This window comes from Cucurbita pepo, chromosome LG16 (assembly GCF_002806865.2).
Source record: "Cucurbita pepo subsp. pepo cultivar mu-cu-16 chromosome LG16, ASM280686v2, whole genome shotgun sequence".
NCBI classification, from domain to species: Eukaryota; Viridiplantae; Streptophyta; class Magnoliopsida; order Cucurbitales; family Cucurbitaceae; genus Cucurbita; species Cucurbita pepo.
Window position 1 is genome coordinate 6,348,130 of NC_036653.1, and position 27,028 is coordinate 6,375,157.

A 27,028-nucleotide genomic window follows, 5' to 3' on the forward strand; every position below is an offset into this window, starting at 1 on the left:
GTGGTCTTCAGCACTCGGTTGAGTCCGTGGTCTTCAGCACTCGGTTGAGTCCGTGGTCTTCAGCACTCGGTTGAGTCCGTGGTCTTCAGCACTCCGATAGTGAGTTGTCTGAGCACTCAGAATAGGTGAAAATAAAATATTATTTAGAACAACATGAACCCAATCCAAAAGTTTGGATTGGTCTGAAAAAAGCCAATCCAACCTAACCGAGGAAGTGAATAACATTTTAAAAAACATAAATCATAATTTATTAGCTATTAATCAAATACCCTTGTAACCATGGTATAGATTTAATTATAAATTTAAAAAAAAAATGGAATTCTTTTAATAGGTAAAAATTGAGACTAAATTTTTAATTTCATAGCTTCATAATTAATCTTTTTTTTTTTTTTTTTTTTTTTTTTTTTTTTTTTTTTTTTTTTTTNTAATAAAAAAAATATATATTTCGAAAAAAAAATTAAAGTTGGAAGTGTTATGAATATAACCTTCCAAAAAAAAAAAAAAAAAAAAAAAAAAAAAAAAAAAAAAAAAAAAAAANAAAAAAAAAAAAAAAAAAAAAAACCTCGAAAAGGATAAGATTAATTCAACAGAGTACAGTAAGTGCTCATTTGAAGGAAGTCTGCGACGAAACGACACATCTTTGGTTATCTTACTGAGAGTATTACAACTCAGCTTCCCTCCATCTTTCAGTGGACCCATTTATTCAATACAACTAAAGGGCTACACCATTTCTCATAATCGTTGTAATTACAGGTAATCTGCTTTCTTTTACTTTCCAAATTTGTTCATTTCTCCCTTTGTTCTTTGAATCCTCGCTTTGCCCACAAGGTGTTTGATGAAATGCCAAGCCCAAGTNACCCTGGTGAGTCCGTGGTCTTCGGCACTCGGGTGAGTCCGTGGTCTTCGGCACTCGGGTGAGTCTGTGGTCTTCGGCACTCGGGTGAGTCTGTGGTCTTCGGCACTCGGGTGAGTCTGTGGTCTTCGGCACTCGGGTGAGTCTGTGGTCTTCGGCACTCGGGTGAGTCTGTGGTCTTCGGCACTCGGGTGAGTCTGTGGTCTTCGGCACTCGGGTGAGTCTGTGGTCTTCGGCACTCGGGTGAGTCTGTGGTCTTCGGCACTCGGGTGAGTCTGTGGTCTTCGGCACTCGGGTGAGTCTGTGGTCTTCGGCACTCGGGTGAGTCTGTGGTCTTCGGCACTCGGGTGAGTCTGTGGTCTTCGGCACTCGGGTGAGTCTGTGGTCTTCGGCACTCGGGTGAGTCTGTGGTCTTCGGCACTCGGGTGAGTCTGTGGTCTTCGGCACTCGGGTGAGTCTGTGGTCTTCGGCACTCGGGTGAGTCTGTGGTCTTCGGCACTCGGGTGAGTCTGTGGTCTTCGGCACTCGGGTGAGTCTGTGGTCTTCGGCACTCGGGTGAGTCTGTGGTCTTCGGCACTCGGGTGAGTCTGTGGTCTTCGGCACTCGGGTGAGTCTGTGGTCTTCGGCACTCGGGTGAGTCTGTGGTCTTCGGCACTCGGGTGAGTCTGTGGTCTTCGGCACTCGGGTGAGTCTGTGGTCTTCGGCACTCGGGTGAGTCTGTGGTCTTCGGCACTCGGGTGAGTCTGTGGTCTTCGGCACTCGGGTGAGTCTGTGGTCTTCGGCACTCGGGTGAGTCTGTGGTCTTCGGCACTCGGGTGAGTCTGTGGTCTTCGGCACTCGGGTGAGTCTGTGGTCTTCGGCACTCGGGTGAGTCTGTGGTCTTCGGCACTCGGGTGAGTCTGTGGTCTTCGGCACTCGGGTGAGTCTGTGGTCTTCGGCACTCGGGTGAGTCTGTGGTCTTCGGCACTCGGGTGAGTCTGTGGTCTTCGGCACTCGGGTGAGTCTGTGGTCTTCGGCACTCGGGTGAGTCTGTGGTCTTCGGCACTCGGGTGAGTCTGTGGTCTTCGGCACTCGGGTGAGTCTGTGGTCTTCGGCACTCGGGTGAGTCTGTGGTCTTCGGCACTCGGGTGAGTCTGTGGTCTTCGGCACTCGGGTGAGTCTGTGGTCTTCGGCACTCGGGTGAGTCTGTGGTCTTCGGCACTCGGGTGAGTCTGTGGTCTTCGGCACTCGGGTGAGTCTGTGGTCTTCGGCACTCGGGTGAGTCTGTGGTCTTCGGCACTCGGGTGAGTCTGTGGTCTTCGGCACTCGGGTGAGTCTGTGGTCTTCGGCACTCGGGTGAGTCTGTGGTCTTCGGCACTCGGGTGAGTCTGTGGTCTTCGGCACTCGGGTGAGTCTGTGGTCTTCGGCACTCGGGTGAGTCTGTGGTCTTCGGCACTCGGGTGAGTCTGTGGTCTTCGGCACTCGGGTGAGTCTGTGGTCTTCGGCACTCGGGTGAGTCTGTGGTCTTCGGCACTCGGGTGAGTCTGTGGTCTTCGGCACTCGGGTGAGTCTGTGGTCTTCGGCACTCGGGTGAGTCTGTGGTCTTCGGCACTCGGGTGAGTCTGTGGTCTTCGGCACTCGGGTGAGTCTGTGGTCTTCGGCACTCGGGTGAGTCTGTGGTCTTCGGCACTCGGGTGAGTCTGTGGTCTTCGGCACTCGGGTGAGTCTGTGGTCTTCGGCACTCGGGTGAGTCTGTGGTCTTCGGCACTCGGGTGAGTCTGTGGTCTTCGGCACTCGGGTGAGTCTGTGGTCTTCGGCACTCGGGTGAGTCTGTGGTCTTCGGCACTCGGGTGAGTCTGTGGTCTTCGGCACTCGGGTGAGTCTGTGGTCTTCGGCACTCGGGTGAGTCTGTGGTCTTCGGCACTCGGGTGAGTCTGTGGTCTTCGGCACTCGGGTGAGTCTGTGGTCTTCGGCACTCGGGTGAGTCTGTGGTCTTCGGCACTCGGGTGAGTCTGTGGTCTTCGGCACTCGGGTGAGTCTGTGGTCTTCGGCACTCGGGTGAGTCTGTGGTCTTCGGCACTCGGGTGAGTCTGTGGTCTTCGGCACTCGGGTGAGTCTGTGGTCTTCGGCACTCGGGTGAGTCTGTGGTCTTCGGCACTCGGGTGAGTCTGTGGTCTTCGGCACTCGGGTGAGTCTGTGGTCTTCGGCACTCGGGTGAGTCTGTGGTCTTCGGCACTCGGGTGAGTCTGTGGTCTTCGGCACTCGGGTGAGTCTGTGGTCTTCGGCACTCGGGTGAGTCTGTGGTCTTCGGCACTCGGGTGAGTCTGTGGTCTTCGGCACTCGGGTGAGTCTGTGGTCTTCGGCACTCGGGTGAGTCTGTGGTCTTCGGCACTCGGGTGAGTCTGTGGTCTTCGGCACTCGGGTGAGTCTGTGGTCTTCGGCACTCGGGTGAGTCTGTGGTCTTCGGCACTCGGGTGAGTCTGTGGTCTTCGGCACTCGGGTGAGTCTGTGGTCTTCGGCACTCGGGTGAGTCTGTGGTCTTCGGCACTCGGGTGAGTCTGTGGTCTTCGGCACTCGGGTGAGTCTGTGGTCTTCGGCACTCGGGTGAGTCTGTGGTCTTCGGCACTCGGGTGAGTCTGTGGTCTTCGGCACTCGGGTGAGTCTGTGGTCTTCGGCACTCGGGTGAGTCTGTGGTCTTCGGCACTCGGGTGAGTCTGTGGTCTTCGGCACTCGGGTGAGTCTGTGGTCTTCGGCACTCGGGTGAGTCTGTGGTCTTCGGCACTCGGGTGAGTCTGTGGTCTTCGGCACTCGGGTGAGTCTGTGGTCTTCGGCACTCGGGTGAGTCTGTGGTCTTCGGCACTCGGGTGAGTCTGTGGTCTTCGGCACTCGGGTGAGTCTGTGGTCTTCGGCACTCGGGTGAGTCTGTGGTCTTCGGCACTCGGGTGAGTCTGTGGTCTTCGGCACTCGGGTGAGTCTGTGGTCTTCGGCACTCGGGTGAGTCTGTGGTCTTCGGCACTCGGGTGAGTCTGTGGTCTTCGGCACTCGGGTGAGTCTGTGGTCTTCGGCACTCGGGTGAGTCTGTGGTCTTCGGCACTCGGGTGAGTCTGTGGTCTTCGGCACTCGGGTGAGTCTGTGGTCTTCGGCACTCGGGTGAGTCTGTGGTCTTCGGCACTCGGGTGAGTCTGTGGTCTTCGGCACTCGGGTGAGTCTGTGGTCTTCGGCACTCGGGTGAGTCTGTGGTCTTCGGCACTCGGGTGAGTCTGTGGTCTTCGGCACTCGGGTGAGTCTGTGGTCTTCGGCACTCGGGTGAGTCTGTGGTCTTCGGCACTCGGGTGAGTCTGTGGTCTTCGGCACTCGGGTGAGTCTGTGGTCTTCGGCACTCGGGTGAGTCTGTGGTCTTCGGCACTCGGGTGAGTCTGTGGTCTTCGGCACTCGGGTGAGTCTGTGGTCTTCGGCACTCGGGTGAGTCTGTGGTCTTCGGCACTCGGGTGAGTCTGTGGTCTTCGGCACTCGGGTGAGTCTGTGGTCTTCGGCACTCGGGTGAGTCTGTGGTCTTCGGCACTCGGGTGAGTCTGTGGTCTTCGGCACTCGGGTGAGTCTGTGGTCTTCGGCACTCGGGTGAGTCTGTGGTCTTCGGCACTCGGGTGAGTCTGTGGTCTTCGGCACTCGGGTGAGTCTGTGGTCTTCGGCACTCGGGTGAGTCTGTGGTCTTCGGCACTCGGGTGAGTCTGTGGTCTTCGGCACTCGGGTGAGTCTGTGGTCTTCGGCACTCGGGTGAGTCTGTGGTCTTCGGCACTCGGGTGAGTCTGTGGTCTTCGGCACTCGGGTGAGTCTGTGGTCTTCGGCACTCGGGTGAGTCTGTGGTCTTCGGCACTCGGGTGAGTCTGTGGTCTTCGGCACTCGGGTGAGTCTGTGGTCTTCGGCACTCGGNTGAAATGCCAAGCCCAAGTTTTAATGACTTCGTTGAGCATCCTGGTTGTATAACCAAACACTTCTGAACATTCTTTTCTCTAGTGCTTTTAATGGCTGCCCTTTGTTCTCTTGTTACAGGCTTGTTTGTGGTAGACATTTGACTGATACTTATAGACCCTTTACAAGTATGCTAAGTAGGGGAGGTTTAGTCTCATCCTATATTTCTTCTTCTTTGAAATGCTTCTCTTCTTCAACTTCTAATGTGCTCAAAGTTGGAGATATCTTGAGCCATACCAGAATCTTCACCAGTGAAGATGTTTTGGAGTACTCCAAAGTGAGTCATGACTCAAATCCTCTGCATTTTGATTCGGCTTTAGCCCGACGTGCTGGATTCGACGATCGTCTTGTTCATGGGATGCTTGTTGCATCAATGTTCCCTCATGTCATTTCCTCTCATTTTGTAAGTCTAGATGGTCTGCATTTCTTACACACAGAACTTTATGGGGACTGAAAAATGGCACTTACGCTTGTTTGAGAGCTTTTAATGTATGTGGATGATTGTAGCCAGGAGCCATCTATGTGTCACAAAGCTTGAATTTTAAGTTACCAGTCTACGTCGGAGAGACGATCATGGTTCGGGTTGAAGCAATCGACTTGAGAGAAATTAAGAAGAGATACCTGTAATAAGCTTGTTCTTGGCAAATCTCTACCTTCTCATTTGAATTTCAAGTTATCATTTCATTGAGTTGGGTACTTGCTGAATGTGTTTCAGGGCGAAATTCCAAACGAAATGCTTGAGGAATGGCGACGAGCTTGTTCTGGATGGTGAGGCAAGAGCCATCTTACCTTCTGGTTTTTGTTCCACAGATGGTTAGACGATGATGGTCTACGTCTCGACCGCTTCCTTGTACTTGGATCGAAGGGCTAGATGTGGTTGAAGGAGCAGAGTTTTCCATTTGAATTCATTCAATTTCTTCCTTGCTCTCTGTGGATAAAGGATGTCAAGCCTGGGAATAGGTCTGACCTCTATTTGCTTTTACTTCATCTCTTATTGATAGGTTATGAACAATATCTGGACCTGTTTCTTTCAATAAATTTGCCATGAGCCTTTTGATCTTGAAACTGATCCATCAATAGAGACTAACAAAATGAACAAATTTTCTTTCGTAATGAATTGAATTTTTATTGAACTCTCGTGTTCAATGAGACATCCAAGCAGTGTAAAAGTGTTAACGAATTTAAGAATCAGAAGATTCTGATTCGGTAATATTTCTATTGCAAGGAACAACTTGCCCCTTTGACAGCATCTTCACTAGACCCCTAACTACACTTAAACCTCATAATTTTCCAAAAAATGAAAAGGAAATAGAGAACTTTCTTTCTCCTGCGTACCTGGTAGAGGAGCAACGGAGCCGTTGTGTGGTATATACATCATCTGTAGTGAATTACAACATAGCTATCTCTTAGTCTGTGGCAGAATCACCGACGGTTTGAACGTCGAGATCTTCTGTGTCGCAATCGGAGGAAGTCTGATCTACAGAACAGTTGTTCAGTTGGCCTTGTGGGGTTCCAAAGAGGGTAGTGAATATCTGTCTGTGGCATTCGTCACAGAAGTAGATGTAGGTAAAATGGCCTTCATATGGGAGCTTATGGACTGCAGCTCCGGGTAGGATCCGATGAACGTAATCGGTCATTGATGGTGGAACCACCATATCATCCATCCCCTGTTTGAATGAAAATATGAGATCAAAAGGGAGAGGCAAACCAAACTACAATTCACAGCTCCAATTAGGATTTGAAAAACAATTGGTCAGATGTCATTCATCAGCCAGTTCAAGTGATCAATAGCCACTTTAATAATATGGCAATGGGCATCGATACCATCTTAATACAAAGATGAGTAGACGAGATGGAATTAGAAAACTGCTACGGTTTCTAATAGGGTTCGTTATTTTTCGTCTTTCCTCCTTAGTTTGCGAGAGATTACCTTTTGATTTACCAAAAGCAGACAAAGAATTAGTAGCGGGTTATCAAACCGAGTATCCGAGTGTCAAATTTGGTTGATTTTATCTTCCTTCCTATCCAAATCTATTAGTTTCTTCGTTATTTGTAATCAATACTGTCATGGTGCCATTGGTTGATTTTATCTTGCTTCCTATCTAAATCTATTTTTAAATTTTTAATCAAACCTGATGAACATCGGTAATCAAAATCTAACCTGCCATATATGAATTGGACCAAGGAAGCCAGTAAAGTCGTCTTGGACATCACCTAGCAAAGACTTCAGCCAATGAATCACAGATTTTACTACACGTTTCTGTAATCTGAGATCGTGAAGCCTGAAACCCCAATCTGATACCAGTAGTGTAGCTTCCTCCACAAACGGTTTTGTATTACCTTGCCTGATTGATTCTTCTACGTCCCTTTGCCAGAACTCTTCGTGGATAGGATCCTCTACTAAAGCTCTATCCTGAAAAAAAGTGATGATTAGATTGTCGGTGGGTAAAGTTTCTGTGAAATCTCAAGAAAATAGTGTTAGGAACCACGGATCTCCACAATGGTATGATATTGTCGCTTTGAGCATAAACTCTCATGGCTTTGCTTTGGGCTTCTCCAAAAGGCCTCATACCAATGAAGATGTATTCCTTACTTATAAACCCAGATCGTTCCCTAAATTAGCTGAACTCCCTCCCAACAATTCTTGACAAAGAATACCAGTTCACAAAATCTAAATGGCTTGGACCAAGCACTATGATGTTTTGCGCAAAGACTTCGACATTAGATGTCTAGGACTAAAACATTACACATGAAAACATAACAAAACATGGAATTGGACATCAGAATATAATAGACGTTCAATCAAGACTCGAGAAACATGAACACGTTCTTAGCATATCAATATCATAGATGTGAACACGTTCTTAGCATATCAATATCATAGATGTTTAATCAAGGAACGCGATTATGAACCAACTGTGATTGTAGATGATGAGGTCTCACCCTTTTTCCTAGTGATAATGCCAACCATTTATCAATCTGATCATGCTTCCCAGACAGGAAGCTATTGCGGTAAGACAGAGGAAGAACAGGAGGAAATCTTCGAGCTAAGAAGTACATAAATTTCCGCTTTCTACTCCATTTCTTCCATGTTGCACGTCTTTCCTCCTTGGTCATACTTGGATCATAGGGATTAACCATTGGAGCAAACATAGCAGCACCTGCAGCACGATGTCAATTAAATCAGAGATTCTACAACCAACATATCGTCATTGCAACTCTGAAAATGTATTCAATTCAAAAATGGTTTACAGAATTTAAGCTAGGGGTTCATACAAGTCGTTGCTTGTTTCATTAGTTTTACATTCTGAATTGAGTTTTGAGTTTGAGCATTCAACTGAAGAAAAATGGCATTGCCTTATTCATACCTGCAAGTTTATCAGGAATATACCTCAGAGCTGCCCAAGCATGCATGCTCCCTGTGGAATACCCTATTACCCAAAATCTGTCGTTGACACCTACAGCATTTGCTAAAAATGACATGTCCATTGCTGATGATTCAAGGTTTCTTTGAGGATGAGGATCGCTCTCTCCAAAGCCCGGGAGATCATATGTCAACAAGCGAATGCCAAACTCTTCCAACAGTGAAGTCTTAAGCCCAGGCATTCCTTAGGATAAGAACAGTATGAAAATAAGTTCAAATTAACAAACAGAAAAGATTGCACAAAGATATACAGGAATAATTTAGCATAAATTTTCTCGAAATTTCAAGCGCCTCCTACACAACCTGCAAGCCGAGAAGAGAGGAAGGAATGAGGACCGATTATTGAAAATCTAGCTCTGTCCGCAGAAACACCTTGCTCCTTATATGCCAAGAATCTACCGTCGGGGAGCATTACTCGCCTAGCGCTCGGAGGATGTATGTAAACTTTCTTAATCGATGAGATGGGAAGATCATCGCGTTGAACACTTAGAGTTAAAACTGCAGAAAAACAAACCAGTAATTGAAGAGACTTTTCAGAGGAAATTCTTCAGCAAACAAGAAAGAAACCATTAAAAACGCGATTGAGATGAAATTCTTCAGTCAGCTCGAAGCGCGAAAACGAGGTAAAATTCGAAAAACACGAAGTTCAAAATTTCACAGATACAGCACTAGCGAGCTCCAGAATTTCACCTGCCAGAACAACAACCGAAACGGACAGTATGACCATCCAGACATGAAATGGATCCTTATCCTCAGGCAAGTAGTCATTGATGAACCGCAATTTACCACAAACCTTCTCACAAGGCCCTCTCACTTTCTTCTCAATGTACGATCCCTTCCCAAACGTCTTCACAATATACGATTCATTATCTCCAAAACTCTGCAACGCTATATCCCTACATCCCTTCCCGAACTCCATAGCCATCTCCCCAGCCGCCTTGAGAAACTCCATAGCTTGATCTCCAAAATTCTCCGGTTCACCGCCACTACCTCCCGCTCCATAGCGAGCAGCATAAGACGGCGGCACCGCGGAACTCATACCGTCCACAGATCCAAATCACGGCACAGTACGACCGTGTCGCCGGACGACGTGGAAAAACGAATCAAAAGCTGGCATAAAATTCAGTGTCGTGGCAGTGAAATGAAAATCAAATAAAGAAACATAAACCGAAACAGAAACGAAGTGAGAGCGAAAAGGCTTGAATGAGACGCAAAGTAAAAAGGAGAGAGAAGAATCTAGGGTTCGTAGCCGAAATGTTGACGAAGAAAGGGAAGTGAAAAGGCAATGGTGGTGGTGGTGCTGGTGTTGGTGCTGGTGCTGGTGCTGGTGCTGGTGCTGGTGAGTGGGGACGACGACGAAGACGAATTCAATTATTTATTTATTTATTTATTTATTATTTATTATTACTTTATTTAAAAATAAGAGAGAGAGAGTGGTTTTGGGATTTTAATATATGACGGCTCTACCCCTGCCCGGCCCCTTCCCCAATCTCAACCGTTTCGGTGGCCATTATTATTTATTTATTATTTTCCTCTTTTCTCATTATCCATCATCGTCTGACGTGTTATTTCTTCCTTTTTTTTTACCTTTATAAATATATTTTTAATAATTCAATTCATGTTATAATTTTTTATGACGTCATAAACTACTCAGAATTAAGTAATTAATAATAAAAATTTATTTATAAATAGTCGAGAAGTTGAATTTTTACCTGGAAATTTGAATATTATATTTTAGGAAAATGGAGATGCGGTATCAAATTTAACCGTTTTTTTTTTAATTTTTAAATACAAAATTTATGAACCGTAAAGTAAACGCTAGTGTGACAGTGTCTGTCGTGCATTTCAATTTCAGCCAACCATTTTAAATGAAATTAAATAAGGAGTAATTGAGAAATAAATTTTAATATATATAATTATAAATAAAAGATTAGAATATCATTATATATGATTATATATGGATTAGAATATCATTATATATGATTATATATGACAGCCAATCCTCTTCTGCGCTGGAACTTGGAAGGAACTATATATATATATATTTTATCATTATCATTAGATTAAAGAAACTATGTGCTGACTAATAATGAGGTGTTACAATCAACTTTGACTTTTTCAAACATTATAATATAAATCATTAAAAAGGTTTTGATATCATTGGATCATAATATGAATATATTATTTATCGTAGAAAAATAATAGTGTACCTAAAATTTTGGATTAGTCCGGTTAGCTACAAAAATGAATTGAATAACGTTCACAAACTAACCCAGCCCAATCCAACCATGAACTAATCCAGCTCAATCCAACCATTTATTTTTAGGTTGAGTTGGGTCGGGTCCTAAGTTGTTTTTTAATTATTTTGAAAACCCATACTTATCAACCATACATGTTAAATAACTGATGACGTAGACGCTAGGGGAGACAATCTTGGGCTGTAGAACTAGAATGAGCAAACTTCATTGACTAAAACCTGCTTCAAAAGGGGAGATCCAAAAGGAGAAGTTCAAACACAAAAGTTACATCTGAACATTTGAATCATTTCTAAGTTCAAATATGTTAAAACTATGAACAGGAAATTTACACGCAAAACATCAAATCCCAAGTTGGATTATTTGAGTGATATTGAAGAGTGAGCTAGAAGGAAGATGGTTTTGTTCTTTATCAGATGTAGTAAAACTCATCATCTGAATCATAAAGCTCGTCTTCTTCATCTTCTTCGTCGTAGAATCGACCGTCATGATGGAATTCTCTATTATCATCGTTGTACAGAATATGATTTTCAGCCCAAAGCGGACAAGAACATGTCGCCTTTTTATCTTTCCATTCTCCTCCACATTTATAGCAAAATTCATGACCACATCTGCAACAAAAAGATGAGAAAAAGTTTATTTTGAGGTAGAGTCAAAGCTAGATGCAAAGGATAAATGAGTGCATACTACATTTGGTTTAGAAAACTTGCAGGTACAAAGTTTAAATTACTCACAAATAGGATATTCTAGACATTTATGGTGTACATGCAGAAAGCAAATATGATATTTCGACCCAGACACTAGGCGATGTGCCAGCAATCTCACATCGGTTGGAGAGGGGAATGAGGCATTTCTTACAAGTGTTTGGAAACCTCTCCCTAGCAGACACGTTTTAAAAACCTTGAGAGGAAGCCCAAGAGGGAGAGCCCAAAGAGAACAATATATGCTAGCGGTGAACTTGGACTGTTACAAATGGTATCAAAGCCAGAAACCGGGTGGTGTGCCAGTGAGGATGTTGGGCTCCTAAGGGGGGTGGATGGTGAGATCCCACATCGGTTAGAGAGGGGAATGAAGCATTCCAAGGGTGTGGAAACCTATCCCTAGTAAACGCGTTTTAAAACCTTGAAAGGAAAGCCTAAAAATAGATAATATCTGCTAGCAGTGGGCTTGGGCTGTTTCAGTTCCACCATCGATAAACCTAATGTATACGAAATCAAACAAATAAAGCTTGTTTCATTCCATTTTTGATGTATAGTACTATTTTGACTCCTGCCCTTCAATCAAATTCAACATGTTATGCAGAAAAGTGTAAAGACTGTCAGAATTACATGCCAAACAAGAATTTAAAGTCAGATGGAAACACCTGAGTTTGGACCAGGCCAAGAGTAATTATAATGGAAGATTCTAAAATCCACAATAACGTGTAAATTCAGGTTAAAGAGAGAGTTATTAACAGAGTTATGTTTCAATAGAAATAAGGTTACCTGCAAGTCATGTGATAGCAACCTTCAGCAAGTTCAATCATGTGATTACACTTCACACATTGGCGCCACAGACATGTTGAAGCCAGGGACTTCAATTTCACATCATCAGTGGGAAGATTATTTGACCTTTTGTAGTCATTGCAGGAAACACGATTATGCCAAGGAACCTTGCAGTTGATACAGAAAAGACCATGACACTTCATGCATTTCCGCATTCCAGATTGGTTGGCACCACTAAAGATGTCTCTAGTGTATTCCAAGACCTCGACTTTTGTCATTAGAGCCGAACATCTTGGATATGGACAATAAACTTTCTCAGAAACGGGTATGGAAGCTTCTTTAATACGTTGGCGCATCGTAGCCATATCTTTAGGTGTCAAGAATTTTGCACAGCTATCGACATTAAGGTCAAACTTACACCCATCATGCGGACACTTAGGCACCAATCCTTGAAGTAATTTCACTTCCACATGTTGTTTCATACAAGAAGAGCAGTACCGATGCGAGCAGCCATCGACTGCAAACATCCTATTAAAATCACACTCCTCCAAACAAATAACACAAGTCTCATGGAGCTTCTTCTTTGGGGCAGGATCAACAGGTCGTGTGATCTGAGGAACTATTGCCTCTCGCGCTAGTTTGAACGCAAATTTGATATCATGCCTAGCCACAAGCCTGGGATAGCAAGAGTCAAAATGTGCTTGTTGCAGATGAGTTACCCGATCGAGTAGAGCGACAATCTTGCGCTGCTTCGGTGGCCATTTGCCACTAACCTGTTCACGGCTTAAATAATAAGATTGTTTGTTGTAGTTCTAGAAATAAATTGCAAATCGAAAACTTAACCTGAGAACAACCATTTCAAACAAAAACGTAGAAGCTTAGGAACACATCCAAATAACCTTTTTCGGAAAATTGCTTTTGTTAAAAGCAGACCTTAAACCATTATTTGGAAAGGATGACTACAAGCTACAGCCTTGAGGACCCATAACTAAAAATGGTAAGACGCCCCAATAATAATACTAGCCCAATATAGTCAAATAACTGCCATCTGCAACATCAACTGTTAGTATATCTTACCATTTTCAATATCACTTTAAAGCACATCCATCCTCTTCAAGGTTTGTCAAGCTCAATATGATATTTCTTTCTATCAACTTGATGCTCGACATGAAAATCGTCACCATTTTTTTATCAAAGTTGCTTGAAAATTATGGGGTCTATCCTTAAAGTTTGGAACTAAACAAGGAACCTTCACAGTGCATCATTTTGCAATTCCATCCACTCGTGTAAAAATAGAAACAGATCTAGTTCCTCAAGTGGGCTAAGAATAGATTTAAAATGGGTTTTAACCAACATTGCCAATACAAGTTTTACAGTCATCTTCAGCATTGAAGTCCTACATCCTTAGTAGGTGCTCAAGAAACCAGATAATTATTGAAGACAGCTAAAGTTTTATAATACAGAATGATCTTGGGAGCACTTCAAAGTTAAAACATCATGAGGTTGTGGATAAACAAGTAATTGCAAGAAATTTGTTCAAGATTAAAACAACAAACAAGAGCACAGAGAAGGCTTACAAATTGATAAAGAGGGTAGTAGTCGCAGTAAAAACAAAGGCGCTTCAATTTCAAATCCATAGCTGCGTCCAGTCCTGTGATCAAAGCCTTAAACTCAGCCACTATTTTACTCCTTTCATTCCCTACAAGGTGTTTTTTCACCTCGAACACTAATTCGTCCTCCGGGTTGCAAATAGCAACACCGATTCCAGCTACCAAACGTCTCTCAATTCCAATCCCTTCCTCACTCACCAAACCCTTGAAATAGAGCTTAAAAACGCCCTGATTCTCAACGCCCTTCGAGCATCCCTCGCCGAAGAAGTGATTCTGAGAAGTATCACCCCACTCGTCACAGTCATCATCGGAAATGTTTAGAATCTCCCTCGCGAAACCGTGATTACGAACCCGACGATCAACTTCCCCGACAGTCCTGCGCATCTCAAATTCCGATTGCAACCAATCTTGGAATATCTGATCGTCATTCTCGATGTCCCTGGAGTGGATTGAGGCGGTTCTAGAGATATCATCACGTTCGAATTCTTGAAATCCCGGCCGAGGAATTGAGGCGGAGGAGGAGGATGAAGCGAGTGATGCGGCGAGAGCTTCTTCGAGTTGGAGGTTGTAGGCAAGGTCGAGGTCCGATTCGAATCCTAAGGCGTCCATGGGGTCCGATTCGAATCCTAAGGCGTCCATGGAATCACGAAGCTGCTCGGAAACTATGGCGTTTAACTCTTAGCCGTCGGAATTTGGAGAGGGTTTAGTGTGAGAGACGAATTGTTGATTTGGCTTTTTAAAGCTGACGTGACTTGCTTACGTGTAAATTTTATATCAAAATTTTATTAGGCTAAAATTTAAAATAGATCAAATTTATTTTAAATATTTAGTTTCAAAAATAATTTTTATTAAAAATATATAACATTTTAATAAATTCAATCATATATACGAGATATTTTTAAAAATTTAAATATTAAAAATAAAATTTATTTATTTCAAAAAATAATTTTTATTATTAGTATATAACATCTTAATAAATTCAATCATATATAATATATACGAAATAATTTCTAAAAATTTAGATATTAAAAATAAAATTTATTTTAAATATTTAGTTTCAAAAAATATTTTTTATTAATAATATATAACCTCTTAATACATTCAATCATATAAATTATATACAAGATAATTTTTAAAAATTTAAATGTTAAAATAAAATTTATTTTAAATATTTAGTTTCAAAAAATAATTTTTATTATTACTAAATAACATCTTAATAAATTCAATAATATATAATATATACAAAATAATTTTTAAAAGTTTAAATATTAAAAATAAAATTTATTTTAAATATTTAGTTTCAAAAAATAATTTTTATTAAAATATCTTAATAAATTCAGTCATATATAATATATACGAGATAATTTCTAACATTTAAATATTAAAAATAAAATTTATTTTAAATATTTAATTTTAAAAAATAATTTTTATTAAAAGTATATAACATCTTAATAAATTAAATCATATATAATATATACGAGATAAGTTCTAAAAATTTAAATATTAAAAATAAAATTTATTTTAAATATTTAGTTTTAAAAAATAATTTTTATTAGAAGTATATAACATCTTAATAAATTCAATCATATATAATATATATGAGATAATTTCTAAATATTTAAATATTAAAAATAAAATTTATTTTAAATATTTAGTTTCAAAAAATCATTTTTATTAAATGTATATAATATCTTAATAAATTCAATCATATACGAGATAATTTCTAAAAATTTAAATATTAAAAATAAAATTTGTTTTCAATATTTAGTTTCCAAAAATAATTTTTATTAAAAGTATATAACATCTTAATAAATTCAATCATACATAATATATACGACATAATTCCTACAACTTTAAATATTATATATATATATATATATATATTTATATTTATATATGTAACAGCCCAAGCACACATTAAAGTATATTTATGAGGCATCTACATGTGAAAGTTTTTACAATGGTTCTCATCTCCAACTAATGTGGGATATCACAGCCCATCCCTTCAGAGCTCATTATCCTCGCTGGCACTCGTTCATTTCTCTAAGAGACATGAGACCCCACCAAATCCATCTCCCTTCGGGGCCAGCGTCCTTACAGTCACACTGTCTCGTGTCTTCTCCCTTCGAGGAACAACCTCGTCGCTGGTACATAGTCCAGTGTAGGCACTCGTTCATTTCTCTAACAGATATGGGACCCCACCAAATTCATCTCCCTTTAGGGCCCAGAGTCCTTACAGGCACACCGCCTCGTGTCTTCCCCCTTCGGAGAACAACCTCCTTGCTGGCACATAGTTCGGTGTCTAACTCTAATACCATTTGTAATTGCCCAAGCACGCCACTAGCAAAAATATTGTCCTCTTTAAGATTTTCTTTTCGGGCTTCCCCTCAAGGCTTTATAACACGTCTATTAGGGAAAGATTTTCAAATCCATAAAGGTGTTTCGTTCTCCTCCCCAACCAAAGTTGAGATATCACATTATATTTATATTATATCTTCAGTTTTAGTTTTAGGCTATGAATGGAAATTTTTCGGATGGGCTTGGGCCTTAATCATGCTCAGGCCCAAATCCATCGAACTGGATACTCCCCTGTTTTTGGCCCAAAATTTTCATGGTAGTTAGCCCACATATTCATATTTTTAAATAATTAAAAATTACTCTAATCCCATTTAAACGTTTCTTTAATTGAAAATTAAACATTAAATTAATTTAAAATTTGACAAAAACTAATTTTATCAGATGGCACCTTGTTACAGGGAAAAGGAACAATTCAGTACGAAAATCTAATTTCTAGTAGACGCATTTTAAAATTGTAAGGCTGACGGTGATGCATAACGAATTAAAGCGGACAATTTCTATTAGCGTGGGCTCTGAACCGTTACAAATGGTATCAGAATGGTGCGAGTCACTGATCAGAGCTAGATCCTACCTATAATAGACGCCTCTAGTAAAATAAATCAATAAATATTGACCGTTGGATCTAAAAAGGGCCGTACTTTGAAATTGATGAGGAAAATTGGGTGTACTTTGAATTTGAAGTCGGCAGCCTCTTTTACTTTATTCCTTTGCAACCAAATGTCCGTAGTCTTATAGTACATAAAAGGTAAGCCAATTTTATATAAATAAATAAATTTGTAATTATTTATATCAATTTCTCCTTTAATATTCAAATTTAATATAATGTTTGATTTTAAAAGCATTTTTAAATATAATAATAATAATAAAATAATTACTATTCAAATAAATATAAATATGATGTAATATATCAATTCACATTTTTTTTAATATGAGTTTAGTCGTGATTTAACATGAACTCGATCTCGATTTTTGTGAATGGACCAATTGGTCCATGTGAAAAGTGTTCGCCAACTAAGCAAGGCAGCTCACCAACCAGCTCGTGTTACAAGCCCTCACTATGTACACGTGTTATTTTGCGCTAAATAATTCCTATTTTCTAAGTTTTTATAAGCTTAATTTTTTTTTTAATTATTAGAAATTTGAACAGTAACTTTTGATTATTTTAAGTATTTTTTAGTATTATATCTTTAAAATTTCTCTCATTTGGATGTAGTATCGGTTTATTCATGTACACCTGTTTTACTCGGATGTCAGGTATTGTCACGTTCTCCCGAGCCAAAATTAAGGTCAAAATTATGGAATTTCATTTGAAAAATAACCCTCCATTTCATGTTACATTAAAATTGGAAAGAAAAAGAGTCAAATTTCAGAAATAAACAATTTTTTTTTTCCATAATTAAAAAAAAAATACAAAATTTCATGTTTTTGTTTAAACGTGTTAGATGGGAAAAGAAGGATGTGGATCTTTTAATTTATTCTGGGATTTTTAATGTTCTTTCCTTTTTTTAATTGTTTAATTATAAATTTATTTGTTTATTTTTAAATTTATATATATTTTTAATCCATCTAATTTTAAATAATTTAATTTTTTATTTATTTTGGGTCTAAACATTTTAATTTTTTGAATTAAATAAAAAAAAAAAGAGGAACTAAATTTGTAATTTAATTTTTTTTTATCTCAATTAAAATAAATATTAAATTACAAATTTAGCCTCCTCTAAGTAAACTTACAAAATTGATAATGTTCACGTACTTTATGGATATCATGGGACGGGACTATAGCCTCCAATAAATTTTAAAAATTGGGTCTATTTAATTCGATAAGTTTTAAAAATATTTACAAAATTAAAACTATATAATTCAATTTTAAGAATTATTATTATAATGATAAAATTCACGCGAAAAAACTTGAATTTACCTCCATTTGAAAATAATAATTCAGGTTAAAAGTTACTTTAAAGTTACCTAGTAAGAAAAAGTCGGTAAATATTAGAAAGGAAATTAAACTTTAGTAATTTATTAGTTTAATTTTAATTTTGGAAGCTAAATTACAATTTAATCCTAGTGATTTGCAAATAATTACATATTAAAGAAATTAAATGATCAATTTTACTTGAGGGTAAATTAGTAAATTACCCTATGGGAAGGATTTATAATTTTCTCCCTCTTCCTTTTTCATTGTTTATAAAAAGGCTCAAAAGACTTGAGCTTGTCTTTTCCATATTTAATATTTAATTTTAAATTAATTAATAAATATTTTAATTGAATTATATTTCTTTTTTTTTTTTCTTCTTGTAATTAATTTTTTAGTTATGATATAATAAGAAAATTTTGATTTTTGTTAATTGACTCGTGAAAAAATAATATAACAGTTATGTCGGTGATTGTTGAACTTCGAGGTGATCTTCGTCTTTCTTCTTAAATCTCCTTTCTGTCTCTCATTTTTTGTTTCTTCGAATCATGAATCTTACTGTTATTGTTTTTGTTTTTTTTTTTTTTGGTCAATCATTGTCGCCTTGAAAGAACAAAGAACGAAAATCTTAGAATAAACCTGATGTAACTGAAGATTTCGAAGGTTAATATCAACATTTTCTCACAGTGTTGTAAGGTGAAATGTCGTTCTATACCTTCTAGTATGTTTACAAATCAAAACGCGATAGTTAAAAACTAAAGCTAGCAACAAGATTTTGTCAAAGGACGATTGCTTTTACTGTAATTTGAACACGGTAAGACACCGTAAAGTAAGAAAATAAAATTTCACATAAAATATGCAGAAAAGCTTTATGACGACATGGGTTGGAGAGAGGAACAAAAACGAGATCCCACATTGGTTGGAGAGGGGAACGAACATCTCCCTAGTAGACACGGTTTAAAGCTATGAAGTTGACAGCGATATGTAACGGGTCAAAGCGAACAATATCTACTAGCGATGAACTTAGGTTGTTACAACAAAAGTTGAACATATTAACATCACTGATCGATAAGCAATTTCACTAGTTGATATCGCAAATAAAAAGCGATAAAACTTTAGTTTAAAAAAAGTGAGTCGTAATTTTTCATGCGTTTAAAAGTTATTTTTAAAAAAATAGAAAAAGATGAAGTTACTCCTAAACCAATAAATTTGATATTATGCTACATTATGATTAATGAAAGAGGATAAAGAAAGTAACTTTTTGAAAAAGATGGGGGACAAAAGGACAGTAATAATTAATATTTACAGAACCGTAACTTTTAAAGGAGAATTAACCAATCTTAACAAACAACATCCAAAAGACAAAATACAACATTATGGTTGGATTTGTCTGTGTTGGTCAAAGCCATCTTTTGACTTTCTTGAACAAAACAAACGCTCTTGACGATTTTCAACTTTTTTATTTTATTTTATTTTATTTTTATTTTTATTTCTGATCAGAATATTTAATTATTGAGGGGAAAAAAAAAGTAGGTCACCAGAAAGCTAAAATGTAGTTTTGAATTGCAATTATAATTATTTTGGTGATATTTTTTAATGATATTTTTTTATTTAAAAAGCAATAATTTGTATTGATGGGGATGGAATCATTCATCTTTAAAATAGTTATCGACGACTTTAGATACTACACTACGTTCCGACCATAAAACGAACTAATGATAATTAAAATCATATTTGTAAAATTTTAAATTTTGACTAATCACCCATGTTAAACGTACAAAACCGACCATAATTAAACGAACTAACAATTATTAAAATCATATTTTTAAAATTTTAAATTTTGATTAATCACCCATCTTAAACGTACAAAATTTGCTCTTAAACACTTATTGAGCTATTATAATTCAACTCTATTACTTTAATTCGATAAATTTGAAAACTATAAAATTAGCGCAAAAAAATTGAAATTTTGGGTTTGATTGTATCAATATAATTTAAGAACGAGAGCAATATAATAATGCCTTTAAAAAGTTGCCCGTGTTCTTTACTATTCTTAAGAGTCGAATTGTATGATCTTATGAGGTGGGTGACTAAGCATTCGATAGTGTAATCGTATTTATAATCATATTTATAAAGATTAATATAAGAATATATATATATGAGAGCACTATAATAATGCCTTTAAAAAGTTGCCCGTGTTCTTTACTATTCTTAAGAGTCGACTTATATGATCTTATGAGGTGGGTGATTAATAAAACCAAACATTCGATAGTGTAATCGTATTATAATCGTATTTATAAAGATTAATATAAGAATATATATATTGTTTGGATAGTATTGATTGGTATACTTAGCTTTCACTTTGATTATGCCAAGACAGATGTATTGTTTTTTTTTCTTCTTTTTTGGCCTAAACAGAGAGATTATGGAAAAAGACGTGTCCCTAATGAAGCTTTGGTTTTCCTCTTTTTTTTTGTCCATTTGAGTACTAAATTGATCATAACAAGAAAGAAAGTAAAATTCTGTTGTATTTTCCACGAAGTCTCTCCTACCCACAAGCACAAATTGGCTTGAATTTGGAGAAACTTCATTGGAACTTTTTATCAAACACCTTACATGCACAAAAAGAGGTAACATAGTTCATGTCCAGAGAGGTTCCCACAGTGGGTTTACATTGGTATCATCAAAGTAGCTTGGGCTGCTGATGCTCTGGAATAAGCCACTGTGAGAGTCGGCATTCAAATCATCAAAAGAAGACTGATGAGATTGAGCTAATTCCCTGCAAACGAAGGCCACGAGATTGGCTTGTTGGCATTGCATGTTGACGACTTCTGCTTGGGCCTTGGCTAGCTGTGCTTGAAGCTCATTGACTTGCTTTTGGAGTTGGCAAATGGCACCTGCTGATCCGTAAACAGGATCTCTGATCCTCGCACTCGCTTCATAAACCAAGCTGCTCACTGCATCTGCTCTTTGAGATTCAGGCAGTTCCTGTAGAATCAATGTCCCAAGAACATTTTCAGTTCATAACAAATTGGAGATTTCAGAGAGCTCTTGTTGTATTGTAAACTGTAATGGACAATCTCTCTCTGTTTGAAGTTTTTTGTGCTAGATTTTCAAGAGGCAAAAGGAATGAAACAAACAGAACCAGAGGTATTGGTGTGAAACAATGGTTGGATTGGTTCAACTACTTTTCAAACTTCCACACTTGAAAAAGCTATATTATAAATTAGGTGAACATGTTAATCGAAATATAATCTAACGTTTAGCAGAGATCGAAATTGAGATGTTTAATCGGTCAAGTGGCTGAAAAGACACAAGGAGGAAAGTATTAGGATCAAACAAAACGTTAGAAAAGTCTCATATGTATCCATTTTGCTTGCTCAATTAATTTACGGCTCTTCTAACGAAATCTCAAGAAAAGACAACTTTAGAAATTTCATTTTCCAAATCTCACTGCACAGTTTATCCATGTGTACAACCTTTTGCCTTCTTTTTTGACAATCCTGTTAGAGTCTCCTTAAACGGCTTTTCACAGTCTGTTTCATATTAACATACAAATTAACGTGAAAAGGAAAAAAATGAAAGCAACAAGGTTCTAGTTCGCACATTTTCAGCCCTAATCCATTGATTTAATCTTCAAACTAAGCGATCGTAACAGTCAGAAATCATTCACAGTAAAAAAGAAACAGAAATCACGAATTCACAAACTGTAAAAAGCGGATGAAAAAAAGACCTGCAAGAATTTGATGATATTGCTAGCGCCAAAAACACGATGAGCGATGGCGAACTTCGCCGGTTCAGTGGGAGGAAAATAGGGCGCCAATACACATCCCTCAGCACATCGCCGCCTCAAAATCTTGCAGGCCGCACATGGACTGAGAACGACAGGCGGCGGTGGTGCCGGAGAAGAAGAAGAGGAAGGAGATGGAGATGGAGGAGTTGATGAAAGAGTGATGATTGAATCACTGCCTTCCATTTCCAACGAATCGGAGCAAAGAAACGAAGAAGGAGAGATGATTTGGAGTTTCAGAGGGAAAAACAGAGATATAAATAGAGAAAAGAAACGAGAAGAGAGAAAAGGCGATGAAATGAAGAAGTTTGAAAATTATGGTTAAATCTTTTGGATGGGGCTGCGTCATTAATTCTAATTAGTTAGGTTTGTAATTTATTTTATTTATTTATTTATTTATTATTATTATTATTTATTATTTTACATTTTTGGGTTTTTGTAATTATGTGTGTGAAAACTATTTTGGTTTAGACAAGACCCCTTCTCTAGAAACCGTATTTTATCCATTTAAAAAAATAAAATAATTCCATTTTTAATAAAATAAAACTATGGAGCCACCCGAAACTTCCCCGGTCTTACCACATGGTCAAGTTTTAAGCTCTGGTTAGACCACGTGGTCAAGTTTTAAGCTGTAGTTAGACCACATGGTCAAGTTTTAAGGTCAAGTTTTAAGTTGTGGTTAGACCACATGGTCAAGTTTTAAGCTGTAGTTAGATCCGAACGACTTTTAGTTGAGAGTATATTAAAAATATTTAAATATATCTAATTATTTTAAATTTTTATTTTTATTTAATTAAAATATTTATATATATATAATTATGATTTATAATTATAAAAAAATTATGACTAATTTTGAAATTAAGATTAATAGGTAATCATTATTAATGTTGATCTTAGTAATTAGTATGAAGGCTTAGTGGCATGGTTGAAAATTAAAGGGATTATTTTTTTCCTTATTTAATTCAGTAATCAAATGCCTGATTTTCCAATTATATGACTTTTGTGATTTGAGACACCCTTATCTCTTTATCTCTATTTCCAATTTTATTGGACTTAGAGTCATAAACTAACACCACAAATTCAAACTCAATTAATAACATAATACTTTTTGTTTTCCCAATTATGCTTTTTGGGCGACACCGAACGGCCTAGTCGACAAATATTTAGTAGTAATGATCTCGAGTTGTTACAATAATCATCAGAATCTAAACACCTAACATTAAATAACACGATCATGTTGCAATTAATAATTGATTCATATAATAACTAATAACCTGTTGGATTGGATTTTTGTCACGTCAATTCATAAAACTAAATTTGTAATTTAACCATTTTAATCCATTACTAACAGAGGTCGGTCTTGGGCTGTTACAAAGCAAACGACATACATAACGAGTCAAAACGGACAATATCTAGGCTGTTACAAATGGTATCAGAGTCAGACATAGAGCATAGTGCCCAACAGGGATGTTGGACCCACAAGGGAAGTGAATTGTGAGATCCCACGAAACGAAACATTTCTTACAAGGATGTGGAAACCTCTCCCTAACAGAGGGTTTTTAAAACTATGAGACTACGTAATGAACCAAAACAGACAATATCTACTAGCGGTGGGCTCGGGTTGTTACAAGTTTGATAATATTTTTTTCAACGAGAAAGTCCCCGTTAACTAATTACTACCAAACCTTTTGTGAAGCAGACCTTTTCTTGAGCTTTATGAGTTAAAAAAAGTGTCAATACATGCAGTGGTGGGTGGCTGCTCCCACCACTGAAACAATGCTCTATGTTTCTACTCCTAATACCACCACCCCACCACCTTTCTAAACACCAATTAATAACATACTTATACATATGACCCTTTCACATTACAGAGAGATAGAGATTCTGCCAACTGTTATATTGCTATTGGATTCTAACTTTATGTGATAATATTTTCCACTACTGAGAAAAATCCGTGTACCTTCTTTAGACTTGTGATATATTCCCCATTCCATCTTCGCCTATGCCACTTCAAGAAACAGTTCTTTCCGTGTGGACCTATGCAGCCTTTCTCTTTTAAGCTCGTATGATCTGGATCGCCCCATCGTTTGCACTCCGCAGGAACTACACGATTACTCCAACGATACGTTTGGTATGCAAAAGTGGCAGACAACTGCATTGGAAAACGACAATCACTTATTCTTATAACCAAGAATCTTAAGATGAATACGATGGTGTGAATCGGATAAATGTAAAGAAAAGAAAAGAAAATGTCATATATGGCTGTGGGAAAGCAAAAATGTTCTGAACGTGATGCTCACGTAGATACTTTGCAACTTATAAGCTTTTAAAAGGTTTGTTAGATCAAGATATCTATTAAACAGTAACAGGTCTTTAAAACGCGTCTGTTCGGGCGAGGTTTCTACACCCTATAAAGAATGTTTCATTCTCCTCCACAACCGATGTGGGATCTCATAATCCACCCCCCTTCGAGGACCAGCGTCCTTGCTGACACTCTTTCCCTTCTCCAATCGATGTGGGACCCCCCAATCCACCTCCTTCGGAACTCAGCCTCCGCGCTGCTGACACATCGCCCGGTGTCTAGCTCTAATACCATTTGTAACAATTCAAGCTCACCGCTAGCAAATATTGTCCTCTTTAGGCTTTCTCTTTAGGGCTTCCCCTCAAGGGGTTTCAACACTCTATAAAGAATGTTTTGTTCTCCTCCCCAACTCATGTGGGATCTCACAATCTACTCCCCCCCTTTTCGAGACCTAGTGTCCTCGCTGGCACTTGTTCTCTTCTCCAATCAACGTGAGACCCCCCAATCTACTCCCCTTTTCGAGACCCAGTGTCCTCGCTGGCACTTGTTCTCTTCTCCAATCAATGTGAGACCCCCCAATCCACCCCCCTTTTCGAGACCCAGTGTCCTCGCTGGCACTTGTTCTCTTCTCCAATCAATGTGAGACCCCCCAATCCACCCCCCTTCGGGGCCCAACGTCTTTGCTGGCACGCCGCCGCGTGTCCACCCCCAACTTCGGGGCTCAGCCTCCTCACTTGCACATCACCTAGGGTCTGGCTCTGATGCCATTTGTAACAGTCCAAGCCCACCGATGCCATTTGTAACATTATCCTATTTAGGCTTTTCCTTTTAGGCTTTCCCTCAAGGTTTTTAAAATGCGTTTGCTAGGGATAGGTTTCCACGCCCTATAAAAAATGCTTTGTTCTCCTCCCCAACCGATGTCGGATCTCACATAAACACACCAAAAACTCCTCCGTTGGGTAAATATCATGTCTGCCACCTGCCAGTGTTGAATAACAGTGGCGGCATTCTCATCCCTCCAACTGTACTTCAATTATACGGCAACAGATGTTTAGATCAAAGCTAGTCAAAGTTGAACATTCCCTTCAACACAAGCAACAAGGAAAAGTGGTTGGTTGCAAACTTAATAAATATGAAACATTAATGTTACAAAGTGAACATGATATTGACATTATACTCTTCAGGTTCATGATCATCTTGAAAAAAGCTAATGGCAGGGGCTGTAATTACTACATAAAGATTCAATCATGGTAATTCATCCTAAAAGCAGCCGCCTACTTGCGGGCGGCGAAGACCAGTGTGCTAATTCTTGACACTTGGCTGAAATTTTCAAACGTATGAATAAGAAAAACATATGAACACAGCCAGCACAGCAGTAGAAGACCCATACAGATGGACATTGAATTGATACCATTGCAAAATTTCAAACCTACAGCTCCCAAGAAGATAAGGTAAAAAACAAAAAAAAAAAAAAAAAGGGTATGAAATAGCCAGTGTTTTGCAGCTCCCATGGTTTTGTTTTAACTTTTGATTTCATCAGATTTAGAAATGGCTGTAAAGTTTTCAAATTTCTAGAGTGTTCTTGATTATTAGACTTCATAAGCTGTTCACACGTTTTAGGCACAAGGACTTTGTAAGAATGCAGCTTCCCAATGGTTTCTAGAGTGTTCCGGTAACCATTCAAGCACACTGCTAGCAGATATTGTCCTCTTTGGGCTTTCCCTTTTGTGCTTTCCCTCAAGACTTTAAAACGCGTTAGCTAGGGAAAGGTTTCCACACCCTTATAAATGGTGTTTCGCTCTCCTCCCTAACCAATGTGGGATGTCACAACATGACAATCAAACGGGTCCAACGTACACGGTAATATATTGACAAGGTATGAAGATCAACCGGGAGAGGGGGGAGGGACAATACGTTTTCATGGTTTGCCAGTCAGCTTTTAGTTTTAATTGTTCAGCTGAGGTAGGTTCAGGCTGAGGGTGACTATTTATCCATATATGGGGACTGTTCAATGCAAATTGTTCTTGGTTGTCCAATATCTTATTAAAGGAGAAATTATCTGTCACTATCAAACAACTTTTAGGCTTTAAGCTAATTTGAGGGTTGAGTATAGAAGAAAAAAGAAATTAAGCTCTTAGGTGAATGAGAGCCAAGTACCTAATATTCTCAATGTCAGACATCTTTGAAAAATCGCAAAGAATAGAGGAATATTGAATAGAACCATATCTATGTGGCTTAAGAATACTCTCTCTTATCCACAAAGTAAGATGTTTATCATCACATGCCTCTAAATGAAGGTTGCATCATAATAAACAGAGAAATAGGAATAAATCGCCTGAGGAAAGGGAGGAAAGCACGAAGACTATTGTAACGACCCAAGTCCACCGCTAGCAGATATTATTCTCTTTGGCCTTTTCCTTTCGGGGTTTCTCTCAAGGTTTTTAAAACGCGTCGGTAAGGGAGAGGTTTCCACACCTTTATAAAGAATGTTTTGTTTTCCTCCCAACCGATGTGGGATCTCACAATTAAATTTTTTGACCATTTCTCGATTTGTGCGTGTAATCCTTGAGCAGGGGTCATGTTAATCTTCTCTGTATCGTTCCAATTTTCTCAATGTGGGCTTGGGCCGTTACAAATGGTATCATAACTATACACCGGAGGACATGTTAGCAAGGAGGTTGAGCCTCGAAGGGGGTGGACATGTGGCGGTGTGCCAGCAAGGACGCTGGGTTCGGAAGGGAGGTGGATTGAGGGATACCACATTGATTGGAGTAGGGAACAAGTTCCAGCGAGGACGGGGAGGGTGGATTGTGAGATCCCACATCAATTGGGGAGGAGAACAGACCATTCTTTATAAGGGTGTGGAAACTTCTCCCTAGCAGACGTGTTTTAAAAACCTGGAGGGAAATCCAAAAAGAACAATATCTGCTAGAAGTGGAATTGGACCGTTACAACTATATTCCTCCGTTTCTGGAGAGCGTGGAAAGAACGGGTTTTACCAAATCATCCAAGCTGATGAACAAAGTTCCATAATCAAGACCAATGGTCCAAGAGGTGCATCTCATCACAAGCCCAACTCATTTAGAGACTTT

At 39.1% G+C, this 27,028-nt stretch overlaps 4 protein-coding genes and 1 non-coding gene across 7 annotated transcripts; 1 reads left to right on the forward strand and 4 right to left on the reverse strand.

Moving 5' to 3' along the window:
- The first annotated feature begins 4,769 nt into the window (after positions 1-4,769).
- LOC111776855 ((R)-specific enoyl-CoA hydratase) lies at positions 4,770-5,861 on the forward strand. Its single transcript, XM_023656250.1, has 3 exons — positions 4,770-5,204; positions 5,309-5,424; positions 5,517-5,861. The coding sequence occupies exons 1-3, from the start codon at positions 4,932-4,934 to the stop codon at positions 5,617-5,619; spliced, it is 492 nt and encodes a 163-aa protein (XP_023512018.1). The 5' UTR covers positions 4,770-4,931; the 3' UTR covers positions 5,620-5,861.
- On the reverse strand, positions 5,644-9,551 carry LOC111776814. Of its 3 annotated transcripts, none has more exons than XR_002812302.1 (7): positions 8,916-9,551; positions 8,529-8,723; positions 8,170-8,409; positions 7,745-7,962; positions 6,963-7,214; positions 6,137-6,468; positions 5,644-5,729 (listed from the first exon to the last, which is right to left on the reverse strand). XR_002812302.1 is itself a non-coding variant. In XM_023656193.1 (6 exons), the coding sequence occupies exons 1-6, from the start codon at positions 9,262-9,264 to the stop codon at positions 6,208-6,210; spliced, it is 1,515 nt and encodes a 504-aa protein (XP_023511961.1). In that variant the 5' UTR covers positions 9,265-9,551; the 3' UTR covers positions 5,894-6,207. The 3 variants fall into 3 exon arrangements, 1 of the variants encoding a protein (XP_023511961.1); XR_002812301.1 differs by lacking the exon at positions 5,644-5,729 and adding an exon at positions 5,732-5,822; XM_023656193.1 differs by lacking the exon at positions 5,644-5,729 and having other exon boundaries at positions 5,894-6,468.
- Positions 9,552-10,666: 1,115 nt separating this feature from the next.
- Positions 10,667-14,294, reverse strand: LOC111776808. Its single transcript, XM_023656185.1, has 3 exons — positions 13,542-14,294; positions 11,965-12,737; positions 10,667-11,091 (listed from the first exon to the last, which is right to left on the reverse strand). Exons 1-3 carry the CDS (start codon positions 14,211-14,213, stop codon positions 10,893-10,895), a joined length of 1,644 nt encoding a protein of 547 aa, XP_023511953.1. The 5' UTR covers positions 14,214-14,294; the 3' UTR covers positions 10,667-10,892.
- A 5,994-nt stretch (positions 14,295-20,288) lies between these two features.
- On the reverse strand, positions 20,289-21,927 carry LOC111776851 (LOB domain-containing protein 1-like). Its single transcript, XM_023656242.1, has 2 exons — positions 21,578-21,927; positions 20,289-20,832 (listed from the first exon to the last, which is right to left on the reverse strand). The coding sequence occupies exons 1-2, from the start codon at positions 21,818-21,820 to the stop codon at positions 20,485-20,487; spliced, it is 591 nt and encodes a 196-aa protein (XP_023512010.1). The 5' UTR covers positions 21,821-21,927; the 3' UTR covers positions 20,289-20,484.
- A 4,536-nt stretch (positions 21,928-26,463) lies between these two features.
- LOC111777915 lies at positions 26,464-26,565 on the reverse strand. The gene has a single exon (XR_002812439.1). It is a non-coding gene; the product is annotated as a U6 spliceosomal RNA (small nuclear RNA).
- Between the last annotated feature and the right edge of the window lie 463 nt (positions 26,566-27,028).